The 14,693-nt window shown below is 37.6% G+C and overlaps 1 protein-coding gene across 2 annotated transcripts in view; it reads left to right on the top strand.

Annotated features, from left to right (window-relative positions):
- The first annotated feature begins 3,508 nt into the window (after positions 1 to 3,508).
- LOC308395686 (phospholipid-transporting ATPase ABCA1-like) overlaps positions 3,509 to 14,693 on the top strand; it is a 35,087-nt gene continuing 23,902 nt past the window's right edge. For both annotated transcript variants that reach the window (XM_080880612.1, XM_080880611.1), the window contains exons 1-6: positions 3,509 to 3,667; positions 7,437 to 7,545; positions 8,716 to 8,809; positions 9,594 to 9,735; positions 9,852 to 9,970; positions 13,528 to 13,649. In XM_080880612.1, the coding sequence (XP_080736738.1) occupies positions 7,480 to 7,545; positions 8,716 to 8,809; positions 9,594 to 9,735; positions 9,852 to 9,970; positions 13,528 to 13,649 (543 nt within the window). In that variant the 5' untranslated portion in view covers positions 3,509 to 3,667; positions 7,437 to 7,479. The remainder of the gene's footprint in view (positions 3,668 to 7,436; positions 7,546 to 8,715; positions 8,810 to 9,593; positions 9,736 to 9,851; positions 9,971 to 13,527; positions 13,650 to 14,693) is intronic.

Genomic DNA, 14,693 nt, shown 5'->3' with positions numbered 1-14,693 from the left:
AAATAATCAGATAATAATCTTACTGTCTGTAATAAGGTTAAATATCTTAGACATCTTTCTGCAGATCAAATGACCAACAATGATGATATTTAAAAGCAATGTCGGATGATGTATACACGAACAAACATCCTCTTACATAAATTTAATGCATGTACAGGCTGAGTGAAGATCTGTCTAGAGAATATTGCTCTATATGGCTCATCTGTGAATGAATCATAGGAGAATGAGTTTACAGAAACTTCATGTAGCTTATGAAGTATGAAGAACTTTGAATGCTCAGGTAAATTGGAAAAGCACTATATAAGAACCAGTCCGCTTACCATTTAGTTCATAATGAGGCTCATATTACTGAGGAAACCAGTCTCAGTGCATGTGAGACATTTGTAACTGCTGGAGTCAGTACATTTGAAGCATTATTAAGAATGAGATCAGTGTGGAGGTTAATGGATCTAAGGTTTGGCACCATATCAGTCTTCATTGTGGAAACACTGGTATAATTGTCTCTTTGTAGGAAGGTGATTTGGGTGTCTCAAACATTGTGGTGTATGATTTGTTTTGTTTCAATGGAATAAATAAAGATAGAAGATTATTGTTGGTTTCACTCAAGATTACTTTGGATAGCTAAAGAAAATGGACAATTATTGGAAATATCAGTTTTGAGAAAAACACTTGCTGTGGTTGGACTCTCGTTTTTAATGCAGACACATGTTTTTAAAAACTATGGAAACTTGAGCAAGGTTTTGCTATATTTTTTACATTCTTTTACACAGCAGAACTGTGTCACAATGTGTCTCTTTATGGATAAAATAAGCTGTTTTCAATAAAGAGATTACACATCTTACATTTTATTTCAGTTCCCTTTGTTTCAAAGAGAAAAGAAACTACGATTTATCCAGAGAACTTAAAGTGTGCAGCTCAGTCAAAAGCTAACTGAAAGACTAATTACCTTAGTGTTTGTGTACGCTGCCTTCAGTCCAGCACTGACTGAGTTAACAAAACGTAAACACAGACTCTAATGAAACAATGAACTGTCCAGAGATGTTATAGTAAACTGAGAAGGAGACATGCATCTTAGGATCCACTTGGCTTTGTCAGACAAGCGTTTGTTTTGTCTTTAAGTACTCTGAGAGCTTTCATTTAGATCTCTGTAATGCCTGCTGGGTGAGTTCTGTAGCCCAGAAGCAGTTTAAATTGTCCCTAGTTAGTCCAAAGTCTTCAGATAAAATAAACAGCTAAACAGGTTATTGTATAACTCAGTCAATTAATTACTGTTTCTGTATGACCTAGATAACTGTGATCCATCTTCACCGATTCACAAAATTCTGGAGATTCTGTAACTAATTACTGTGACAGACAGGAGATGGTGCTTTAATTTCACCCCATGCTTAGAGAACAGTTATAGTTATATAGTTAGTTAAATAGAGGTGTATAATGTTTCTTTTATTTTTTAAAGCTGAGTAATATGAAGTTTGCAAGATCACAAAGGACGATAAGACTCTGGACAGATTCTGCAGTTCATTTAGTCAGAATTCATTGCAGTATATCAAAGGACATGTCATTGCCAGATGATTGTCATGTTCTTTGTACGTCAGAGAATCTGTGTAATACATCATGCACCCATCTTGCAGCTTTTCTCAAACATCAACAAAGGCTTACCAGTAAACAAATAGAATCAGTGTTGGAGGGGATTGCTGGTCTTTATCCCTTTGATACAGAACAGAGAGAGAGAGAGAGGTCCAAACTTTTATCTTGCAAAAACTTGACAGTAGTAGTGCTTAATTTGTCAAAATATGTTTTTTTTCTTACAGCAGAAGTTGTTGCCAATTGTCACTGACGTTGTGGACATGCAAAGGTTTTAGAGTTGTTCCTGAATGGAAGTTTGTTGGACAGCAGAGCTATCCAGTTATCCATATTTAACCACACTTAGCAAGTTGACAAAGGTTTTGGGGCTAGTGAGCAGGCAAAGTAATAGAGATAGTGTTCTCTCATTAGAATAGATTGTAACAATTTTTCTTGATTCTTGAAGGCATTGGTTATTAGCATTTCATTAAAGAGCCCGAGTTTACAGATTCTTACAGATTCTGTTAAGATTAAACAGAATCTACAAGAATTTCTGTTTTTGCTTTTTCTTTACATTCAAAGAAAAAGAACATTTAAAAAGTGATGATGTGAAAGTTGTTGTTTTTTGTAAACTTGGGCACAGTCACTGATCAAAGTGAAAGTGATGGCCAGATAGACGCATATGAATGACCAGCAGCAACTTGTGGCAGCTATAATTAAACTTTTGAGCTTAGTCAAGTTACACAAGTTATTAAATATTAACATTGTTCAGTCAGTCAGTAAGTTATGAACAGGCCACATTAAACATATCTGACCACAGTGCAATACAAAGCAAAGAATTACAAATAAAAGCTTCCTAGTTTCAGAGTTTGGTGAAAGACATCAAAACTCAAACTCATCTCGAAGGAGATTCTGCTGGATTGCATCCCTTTGAAGTGGATCTATTTACTTAGCCCAGCAATGTTATCCCAGCTGACTGTGATAGCACTGCTGCAGCTCTGAAAGAGGATAATCTCATTTCTTATCCAAATCACTACAGCACATAGTTGCTGTACAGCATCTACTGTTTATTGTGCATTACCAAATCACTCCACGTGACCTGGAGTGGTCTTAGCCTGCCGTGATCTGAGTTTAGGTTTGAAGGATGAAAGCAGCAATTAGAAATGAAGCAATGACAAGCTAACATCCATGCGCTTTCTAAGCCGCTTATCCTTTTCAGGGTCACAGAGGGCCGGAGCCTATCTGTGCACACATTGGCCAGGAGGCAGAATACACATATACAGATAGAGCCACATTAAGACTCACCTATAGTATTGCGTTTCAGGAAGAATACAAGTGTACAGTTTGTTGACTGTTCAGTCAACAAACTGTACACTTGTATCCAGTATTGTTGCAACTCCCTTGTTTATCTACAGGACCTTTTGAAATAGAAACTGTTCTGTGTTTGTATAGGCCTTTTAAACATTCATTCTCTAAATTATCAATATATCCATGCCCTTTACCCACACAACATATGGATATGGAAATGTTATATTTACAGAATTTACAGAATCTAATACATATTGTGTTCTACATTTTTACGATTATGTTGTATACCTAATATCATTTTAAATTTCTTGAACTCAATCCACTGTGCATAATTTTACTTAAATTATCAAGAGAAAGAGATAATAACGCATTATTATTATTATTATTATTATTATTGAATGGATATAGAACAATGGTCAGTAATCTGATTAAGTCTAAAAGAAGTGTTGTTGCTAATTGAATTTTTCCATGAATCATCCACTTATTGAAAAGCGGCACAGTGCACAGAGGCGCGCGAGTGTCGCTGGCCCTTTAAGACATGTTTTGCCTCCGCACGTGCTTTCCTTATATGGGAGCAGCAACAAACGGTGACCGTTAGTTACCTCTGCTGCTGCTCTTCTCTGCTCCGCATCGAGCTGCGCTATAAAACCCTGGCGGACAAGAAAAAAACATTTTGTCAGCCAGTGAGAGAGAGAGCAACGGTACACCGTAACAACTGAGGAGAACATTTTATTCAACCTTTGAACGAAGGATTTCAATTTATGAGAAGGAGTGGATATAAACACCGTGCAGGATACAGGTCGGTGATTTGGAAGCGCAGTTTTGACTTTTGTGAGAAACTGTGCGTTTCTTTGTTTAACAAAGAGTGTGAGAATATCTCTTTTAAAGAAAAAAATTCATATTACTATTTATGAAGACGTTGTCATCTTAATATTCTCAGTCCGCGTGAGTGAAAATTTAGTTTTCTTCTTTGATGAAAATTTATATTGTTTAATTATTGGCTAATTATTAGTCGACGTTTTTGCATTAACGTCGCGGAGTTAACCAGTGACGTTAATGTGCCTGAATAGACACTTTAAGTTTAAGTCAGTACTGTTGGGGTTTTTTTTAAGTACAAGTGAATGCATTTTTTCTTACCTTATTTTTTGCTCTTTTGTGGCGCAAGTGTCTTATGTGGTGTTAAAAAAAGCGATGTCAAGGTAGCTATAGTCAAGTACAGGACTTCCGGTGAGGTATACCAAAAATAAAAGGCAGTTTGTTGCAATGTCCTCTTTTGCAAACCCTTAAAGAAAAACTAAAGACGTAAAAACAAACAAACAAAAAATATCTACATTCTTCCTCAATTAACGCAAATCCACGACAGAGCGCTTTGCATGGTAACAGTTGTATGTATAGGTGGTCTTTGTTACATCGATATTTTCTCGTCCCATTTGTTGCCTCTTAATGCTGAAGGTTTGCTCACCCTACTTGTGCCTTCACTTTGGCTTACTTGATGCTGCTGCTGTGGGTCAGCGTCGCAAAGCTGATGACCGCCAGTAACCTCAGCTCAGTAACACAGTGAAACAGAAGCACAAAACTCTGTCAGACGATGATTTGAAGTCTGCTATATCGTTGACATTTGGTTGTAGTGCAAAAGGTGGCCAATTTCAACTATGACTATTAACTATATGCTGCTTATAATTTCTTCCTTTATTTTAGTTTTTTGTTGTCAGTGAAAAAAAAGTCTTTTTCTTTTAAATCTATGTGTATGTGCGCAGTGGTGACGAGAATGTAGGTTTTTTTTATGTGTAGCTATGTACGCAGTGATGACGAGATGCATTACTGTAGGTTGTTTTTTTCATTCGTGATTTAGGGAAGCATAAACGCGTCTTTCCAGTAAACCATCGACGATTTTATATTTCTTTTTTTCTTAATATCGAAAACGCTCTCTATAAAAACTCTTGAGTGATTTGTCAGGTGTTTTACACAAAGCAAGACAATGAAGTCAAGGGGGGGAAATCATGTGTGAGAGTGATATAACACGTGAGCGAGGATTGATGGTAAACAAGTATTAAAAAGAAAAAAATTTGTGTGTCTACCACTAGAGGCGCATTGGCTCTGCACTGTACGGGCTTCTCATCACTAAGCAGAACCGCTCGTGTCTCTCTGTATGCGACGCATTTCCACCACGTCGTGTCTCAGAATCATACAAATCCCGGAGGGTGGACTGATCGATAATGATTTATCGGGATGTCATGTTGAGCTGGTTGTATTATTGGAGAAAATATAGATAGAATTAAAGGTAAATGAATGCAAAGGTTTGTAATTGGCAATAAGGACGCAAACGCGGGGTTCAGTTGAGGGGAAGGGGGTGGGCAGTTACAGAACAATAAATTTTGCCAGTAAAAAGACAAAACATATGTTTTTCTTTTTAAATCCCATGTATTTAGTAGAAAAGAATAGTGACATCTATTCACTGTGTGTGTTAAATGACGAAATGCATAGAAAGAATGCATTGTATGCATAGTTCACCATCTGCTACAGCACCATTGCTGTCTCTGATATGGTAATAAGCATGGTGTTCTCCGCATTCACCATCAGCTGTGATAAAACACAAGATCGTGCTGATGATGTTTTTTTGTCTTCGGGGTTTTCAGAATTCTCCCCCACATCCTCAGTGAATGGTCATCACAAATGGTCAACAGCGTTAAAATAATAACGAAAAATCAGACAGCTGATGTTTTGCTTTTAGTTTTGTTTTTTCAGTGAAGAGGCTCTCAACATGTCAGTTCCAGGTATCTTACATTGTTTCTCTGAAACTGTTATATATGCCCCCGAGTTCTGTTATTAAAATAAGTGACTCATGGAGAAAACAGATGTAGGAGTACAGCTGAATAAGGACAGGGGTTAGAGTATTGTTTGCTGTTCCCAAAGTTCATGTTAGTTTTTAATTGCGACATTTAATGCATTTAAGTGGATTTACTGATTACTTATAAATTCGCTGCAAAACACCTGAGAATGTGGTTAGATTGACTAAAATGTTATTTGCTTGAAATAGCAAAAATGCGGTGTAAAACCATAGAGAAGTGTATGAATGGCTTAATAAGGACAAGGTTTTTCAGCCCACAGGCAGATCAGTTAAGATCGTGTTTCAACATCACCCTGTCCTTGACATTGTTATTTTGTCATCCTGCTCTTTGTGAAATCCAGCCAGCTTTTCTCTGTATAAAGGACTTCTGCGTAATAAACAGCACAGCATTAATTCTCCCACCAAAAATAATCCAACTTCATCACCAATAAAACCATCAAATCTGAAAATACATAAAGTGCATTACTGTTAATAGTTTTTGAGCTCAGTGAAATGTTGAGATGTCAGGAATGAGCCCTTATACTATTTTTGATATGTCATGCTACAACGTCTTCCTCTCTAACTGCAGTTAACATCAAGTAAAATAGATTTCAGTGACCTTAATTAATAATTGTATCAGCCTTGAGCAGCAGTGACTCTTAAGTTCTTTATTAAAGAGTTTTTATGTTAACTTTTGATCACCAGGAGACCAAATTTACTGACTAATTCTTGATAATGCCGTGTTTCAGATTTCCAAGGCTTTCTTGTTTTAATTATTCACATTGATTAATTTTCTATCATCAGTTGTTCCTGGTATTAAAAAAAAGAAACTGAAATAAAACTATAAGTGACTGTATAGGTAGTCTCATTAGATCGCGTTGCATAAAACACATCTGAGCAAATATCCAAGGACTTTTTGAGCTGCAGATAGAGCAAACAAATAGGCAGGGAAAGGTTTCCACCCACGCAGATTTTCACAAGCATTTGAAAGAAACTCTGATTAATCAGTGGATTATTTTGTTTTAAACAATAGGAATAAATGGGTTTACGGTGATAACTTTAACTTTTAAACGAGACACAGTATTGTGTGCGATACTGAGTGTTAACAGGATGAATTTTATTTTGTGATTAAAGAAAAGAAGGGATTGGAGGGGTAGGGGGGTGGTAGCTAACAACTCGTACCAGATGACGAATTTGCCCCCCACCCACCCAGTCATTCTCCCAGAAGAAGCGTCACTTAACTTTGGTACAGACGGGGCTACATGAAGTGGACCTGAGTTTGCAGGGTTTAGCACCCTTCCTCAGTCAGTAGAGTTGGCTTCATTTGTCGACTGTAGCGATACTTTCGGCTTGGCTCTGAGTTTCAGATTGAAACAGTTTGTTAAATAGGTGAATGTTTTTGCCATCATTATTATTTTTTGATTTCTTGTTTCTATGTTCATGGCCTACTGTCACATGACGAGGCCGAGTTTACAGCCATATTCGGTAGAAATGCGTGATCTTGGTAATCATGGTTTTGCTAATGTAACATGTAACAACTTCCTGTTCTTTTTTTTTTTTTTTTTGTGCGTCAGTGGGGTATATTTTTTGTCATCCGTGTCTTTATCCACAGGGAATAGAGGTTTAGTTAGTCAGTTAGCTGACTTTGTTTAATTAGTGGACTTTTCACGCGGAGCAGATTGTTATTGATGAGTCCTTTATACAGTGTTTGATCCTCTTTCTTGTCTGTGTGGATTCACAGTGAGGAGCAGGAGCGTGCTCAGTGAGGTTGGGAAGACGGCAACATGGCAGTCTCCACTCAGCTGGGTTTACTGCTTTGGAAGAACTTCACCTACCGACGGAGACAGACTGTAAGTAGCAGTGTAGCTCAATTGACTGATTAATCCTGTATTTGGGTATTTGTTTCATCTGTTTGTCGTGACTCTTAAAATGTTTTCCTATTTATCAGTGTTTCACTAAACCAATTTTTTGGGGGTTAAATACCTTTTATTCAGTACCCACAAGGAAATTGTGTACCTTTTATTTTTCTTCTTTCAGTTTGGTTTTATCGTTGCTATAATTTCCTACTATTGCCCATGGTATTGTTCGTCACAAAAAAGACAGATCCATCGTTTATGATTTCCCAGCAATGCTTTGTCTCACTTTTTAGTTGGTTTACTTTAAATGTAATCTTTGAATGTGATCTTCCAATGCCACATGCCTAGTCATAAAAGCATTGCAGAAGCTTGTTTATATGGGTTATTGCATTGCATAGCCCAATGCAATGGCAACAGTGTAATTGTCCTTTGTGCCACTTGGAAAGAAAAGTGCTGCTGTTTACTGTGAATCAGTTGAAGACAGCTTGATGACACAATTATGTGTCAGATCCATTATCCAGTTACTCTTGTGTTGGTTGATGCCTACACACTCAAAGTTATGTAAATGAAATTCAGTTCCCAAGTGTTGAATAGTATTCCATTATAAATGGAGAGGCTTCTCTGTGTACAATTAAGCCATTTGTCCATCAAGTCGAAAATGCTGCTCAAAGTGACGGCTTAGCTGCGTGACTTTCGGTCCAATTATTTGCAACAATGGGATACAGTACATTTTCTGAGACGTTGGCTTTGTTCTTTATCCCTACATTGTATGTCTAGCATGCTGTTAAAGCCTGTGTCAAAAGCAGATGAAGCGAGGAAGCCATATGGAGCAGATGGACAAATCCACAGTCCTTAAATCCAGCAGATCTCTCTGTCTCACTCCATCTCCTCTTATTAACCCATATACTTTACTTTAGAGTCATGCTGGGATTAATGTTTGAAGAGCAACAGCTGATAGCCCCTTTCCTCACGCACTTGATATTTTTCTGTCTTAAAGCAGTAGAAATACCCTTAGATGAACTGTAAATACACAAACACACAAAAGCAAGGTAAAAAATAGATTACCCATTGTTTTGGGATGATTAACTTATTTTTTCACATGAAGATTTTAAAGCCTGCTTTCTTTTCATTGATTAAGCTTTGTCATCATCCATTGTGTCTTAGATCCAGTTGCTGATTGAGATCGTCTGGCCCCTGTTCATCTTTTTCATCCTGATATCAGTCCGAATATATTATCCGCCCTATGAACAACATGAATGTAAGTGTTGTTAAAAGCATCATCTTAAAAATTTCTGCAAGTTTTTCCTACTTTTAAGTGAACTTGGTATCATCGGTCTGAACTTTCTAACAGTTGTTCTGCATTTTATAAAAAAAATTTCAGGAAAACTATGCCAAATGGGTTAGATCACTACTTTACTCATCCAGGGAATTTTTGTTTTATTCATAGAAGAATCTGTTGGACTTGCCAACATTTACTTGCACTGACTGAACATGTGATGAGACTCGGGGAATTACATTACTGGCTGTCAATACAGCTGGTTTCACAACTTTGGCCCCATTTAAGTCAATAAGATTGCAACTCATTGATTGAAAGCACAAAATAATCCTGGTAGTATTCATAAAGATTTTTTTTTCCACTTTTGAAAAGGAAAGTTGTCACCTCCAACAGAATTTCCTCAAATTTTCAATTCAGCTGCATCGCAATTAACCCAATAAACTCATGACAGAAAGTTAATCATGGCTGTGTCAACTTTCTGACAATGGTTGGCTTTCTCTTCTTATCTTTTGTATTATAATAACTGGTTCTACTCTGTCAGTTGTGGTTATATCGGTAATGTTAGCTCATGAGAGTTCAAATTATGTTAAAGATAAAATCAGCACTCTTTAATACTGATGTTGCAATGATGTATATGTTCCCAGTTGGTAGTTTAATGCTATCAGGTTTTCTTCTGCAGTGTCTGTCATCTGTTTTATGACTTCATTTAACAAAAGCTGATATTATTACATCAAATTATATCTGAATTTGTATGTATATTTTTCAGGTCACTTCCCAAACAAGGCCATGCCTTCAGCAGGTACTCTGCCCTGGGTACAAGGTATCATCTGTAATGCCAACAACCCCTGCTTCCGTAATCCCACACCTGGAGAGAGTCCTGGGGTGGTGGGAAATTTTAATGATTCTATGTGAGTACTTTGGCTGTCAAATGTATTAATATTTAACAATTTATGCACTGATTCACAGAATTCAAACAACACATTTTTTTTGTTTCATCCAATTCTCATCCTTCTCTAAACACCAGAATCTCCCGTCTGTTCACTGATGCCAAGAAGATCCTGTTGTACACTCAGAATGATAAGAGCTATGAAGGCTACAAGGGACTGCTAAGAGCCCTCAGGAATCTTCAGAAAAACACTGCTCGTAAGTTTGTGCCTTTGATTATTTGGTATTTTTTGTGTTAGTAAGTGTTTGAGGATCAGGTGACTGATCATTGATCACCCTTTAACCCACTCCTCCTCCCTTTTTACTCTGAAAAAGACCCAAGAATATATTTCCAGGTACAAGTAAGAGCTGTAATGTCTTGTGATCTGCAGTGAGATAGACTTCAGTCGTTGCAGATCAATACACTGACAAAAATATGCTAAACGTAGATAAAGTGACTTAAGATCACGTTTGCAGTGTACCAGCTCGTGCAACTAATGGTACCCTGAGTACTCAGAGGCCCCTTATCTCAGTCCACCAGATGTCATGGGCCCGTTTTCTGAGCAGCTAGTGGGTGTTGCACTTCTCCACTTTTATGTGTCGCTGGTGGTAGCAAAGTCTAAACTGCCCTGACAATCACAGCATAATCATAATAAGGATTTTCTACTTTGTCTGGATTGGAGTATTGTTTCTTCCTGTCTGTTACCGATAAAGTTTGCACATTTAGGGGGGAAACATATAATGATGTTATGGAAAAAACATTATTAAAGGATAAAAAGGAGGACCAGAAGGATGACATTTCAGGACAGTGTATAACAACATTAAACAGCAGTGATGTAACTACTAACCTCCCTTAATTGGTGATGTGAAACGAGGAAGTCTAATTAATCTGGCTGCTCTTTTGTTTGACTCATTAGTGTTTCCTTGCTTTTATACTCACACAATAATAAGTATATTTATTTTCTGATATACTGAGAAGCTAAAGCAATTATAAATTATGCAATAAAACACGGCAATCAGTTTCTTGTTATTTTGGGTACCTTAGCTGACTTTGCCGTTTTGTTAGCCTGGAGATACAATTCATTATGCAATGATTCCTACAAAGCAAAGCATGGTTTGCAAACAAATCAGCTCACACAAAGAAAATATGGACTGGCAGTTTTCAATTGTAAAGATTTCTCAGTTTCCATGCCTTGTGTGGCGTGTGATATTGTATTCCTTTTTTCTGTCAGAATTTCTTTGGAATGCCTTAAAAACCAGTGATATATCTTATCTATCTGTAAAGGAAATGAGCTGATATAGAGCAGAGACAGCGCTGTGTGATGCCAAAGAGGGCAAACAGAGCTGGTGCTGCTTCAGAGTGATGCTATAAGAATAACAGCCTAGATCAAAGAGCTGAGAGTGGAGCCTCTCACATGTTGGTTAATAATTCAGCACTTGTAGGGAGGTCATTTCAATAAGACCTTAACTGATAAAGGTGGATTGTGAAGTGTTGTGGACACGGATAAGCTTTTTGACTTTAGATAACAAGACAAGTGGATGACACTGTATGTTATTTTCATTGATCAGATCTAACAGATATCTGTGGTGTGAGATGACATGGACAATTACATCAAAGTAAACAATTCAGCAGTAATTTGCAATATCCAATATGCTGCATATTGCCATTGCTATATATGCAATATGTTTTTGAAATGTGTTTAATATCATAAGAGTAGATGAGAGGTAAATATATTTTGATTTTGATTCCTAACCATATTGCTAATCTTCAGAGAAGTAAAGCTTAATTGCAATTGCATAGTGAATCTTCCACCGTCTTCAATCTGCCTGACTGCTTTAAAAGACTTTATTTGAGTGTTGTTTTGTTTTTTGAGCCCGAGCTTTTGAAGTAGAGACTTTAACAACAGTTTGCAAAGACACTGAAAAACTTTCAGAACAGTGATTATAGTTCTTATTATGTAACATCAATAATCAGTGAATGGAGAGTGATCTACAACACAAATAGGCTCACATGCCAACATACTCGTAGACAGTCCAGCAGGTTTTTTCCCCCCTTGAGGTTAATTTCACCTTAAGTCTGTTAGATGAGTTTTTGTGACAGATTTGGTATCACAGAAATGACAGCTTGATTTTGAACTAGTTTGACCAGTGATGCCACGGTCGCTAAGGTGTGTGATGTCAGTACTGTTTAATTACAAACAAGATTGATAGGTAATGCCAGGAACATGTACAGACTTGCAAATGTTAATATGGGACTTGCCCTCATATCAGGCTGGCACCAACGCAGGAAAAACACACATACACAAATACTTCAAAAACTGTTCCTGTTCCTGATAAGTGATAAGTTGCTGACTGCACAAAGTACTGCTAGATTTTCCATTTCAACAAGGTTGCACCATCCACACTGGTGTGTCCCGAAGGGTCTTTGGATGCGGTGCACCATGGGAGCTTTGACTTCCTACTGGGGCGCTGATTAGACCTTATTAATACTCCCTAGCTGTTACCAGCTGGGACTTGAGGTCACACATAGACAAAGACACACAAAGGCACACAATTAGTTGTACATGCACAGGTCCATAAGGACTGGTAAGGGTATTTAGGACTTTAAAAGGATGTAGATGTTAAAACTTTCACCCTTACAAACAATTCACACACTACGGCGCGTAGATATTGCAGGCAGTAAAAAAAGTGACAACACACATGTGCCCTCAAACACACAGAAACACACTGTTCCCTTTCATTTCCTCTCGGGGGATGTTCAGTTCAGTCGAGACAAGTGTTTCCTGTCTGCATGAGTTTGTGTGCATTTGCATCTGTGCTTGTTATAAAAACCAGAGAGCAGAAAAAGATTTACTTAAGATAATGGGAAAGGAATGGAAGATGAGAGGGGTTGTAGGAAGATGTTTTTTAAACAAGCATTCCTGATTTATAGTTGAGAACAGACTAGATGAGAGCAGATAAAAACAGAATAGACGGCCAGTAATCAGGCAGGGTGGTAAAAGAATGCGTAAACCTTTTTTAAAGGGAAAAAGTTGATATAAAAGTATGTCGTTCCACCAACAATCTATTCTTGCGAACTGAAGGAGTTCCTGTTCTTGCTACATGATTATTCTAGTTAGTAGTTTCATTCACGGCTAGTAAATAGATGGCTTTCAAATGGTCTAAAATGTTAGTTAGAGGGCAGAACGCTGTGTGAAAGGAGAGATGGGAAAATCTGGGGAGATAAATCCTTATAGAGGAGAAGAAGACACAATATTTAGTCCAAAGTTGAATGCCCTGTAGTAACCCTGAGTTCCAAACCTGGAGCTGAGGAATAGAGAGAAGTCAGTGTGTGTGCGTGCATGTGTTTAACCACACAGCTTACTCAAGCCAGTTTCTGAAATGGTTTGACTTCACTGGAATGCAGCAAAGTACAACGAGTGCAGATGAGACATTGTGTTTCTGGGTAAAGCCATCATTGTTCATTTCCTTTATCTTTTTTTGGAATTAGCCAAAAAAACAAGGATTATCTGTGTGTGGAGGTCATTTATCATCGAATCACTGAATCTTTAATTAAGGCCTTTAAATTTTACAATTGTGAGATTGAATTTTGACAATATAAAAACAGTCTCTTTGCAGATATGTGCTTAGGTAGAGCTTATAACTTTTTGAAAGCAGTTTGTTTAAACCTCTTCTCCTGGGATATCTGCTATTTGTCTTTATGTCAGAATCAACCACTAGAAAGTGGTATTATTATTATTATTTTTAATCAGTGTATCTGGATTTCTTTCCTTTAGGTTTCAAGCTGAAAGACTTTTTGCGTGATGATGAAACCCTTTCTCACTTCCTGCATCACAATGCGTCACTTCCTCGTCACGCCCTGAAGCATATAGTGGAGGCTGATGTCAATCTTGAGAAGGTAAATGAAGACAGTTGTCTAGAATCATTATTATTTATTTTAAAATCTTTCTTCAGTAACATTCACCAATGGGTTAAATGTTTTCGTGCAGCTTCTCTTACCACCTGAGAACCACTACCAATACTTGTATCACTGTTTTTTTTTTCTTTTTTATGAGATAATCATAACCACCCCTGGCCACAGTGTTTGTGAATAAATCCAATGACCTTGGCTTCATAGCGTCTATTGGGCCACTGTATTCTGCTGTGGCACAGCTAAGCCCTTAATACCCGAGAGAAAAATCAGAGTGGGTGAGGGGCAGATGGGTGAAGAGGTTGTCCCCTTATCATTAGTCTTTTTGTTCAGTTTGTTTTTTCTCTAAACCCAGTGTAATGGAAACAATTTAAATGAGGTCATGTATGCTTATATATATTGTTTTTTTCTTTTTTAAGTCAGTAATTTAATTATTTTCCATTATTTTTACATTCAAAACTCCCTTTTCTGTTGCTCCCTCCCTCACTTTTAAACGATTCCTCTCGTCTTGTGTTTAATTTTCCATAATTCAGAACATGCTCATGCGCAGGTCAACACACAGAACACTTCTTCTATGCAAACAAACTCCATAGAACATACATTGACTGATCTGCCTACCCTCAACAACAGCTCCCACCTCAGCACATCACATCATCCTTGCTTAGCAGTTGGAGGGCTGAAGTCACATGGCCGCTCCTCCTTCCCCACATTTCTCCTCACGTGCAGAGACCAAAGCTCAGAGACAAATTCCCACTCTGGGATCATGTTTTACCATCTGTTCATCTCATTCCTCTCTCCCGGACAGCTATTGATCAGATAGGGCGATGTCCTTTTGGTCAGAAATTTCATAAAGAGCATTATTGAAGGAGAGGAGAGAAAATTCAAGGAAGTATGTGTTGCCATATATTGCTGTGTCCTTTGTTGTATAAAGTGAGAGTGATTCCCAGTCCCTCGACTGTCTGCTGTAAGCACTGATGTTTTCCCAGTGAAAACACTGGAAGTCGTGTATGTCTGTGCAGATTGTGAAGTCTA

The sequence above is a fragment of the Rhamphochromis sp. 'chilingali' genome, assembly GCF_963969265.1.
Source record: "Rhamphochromis sp. 'chilingali' genome assembly, chromosome: 4".
NCBI lineage: Eukaryota > Metazoa > Chordata > Actinopteri > Cichliformes > Cichlidae > Rhamphochromis > Rhamphochromis sp. 'chilingali'.
This window is presented reverse-complemented; position numbering and strand designations above follow the sequence as displayed.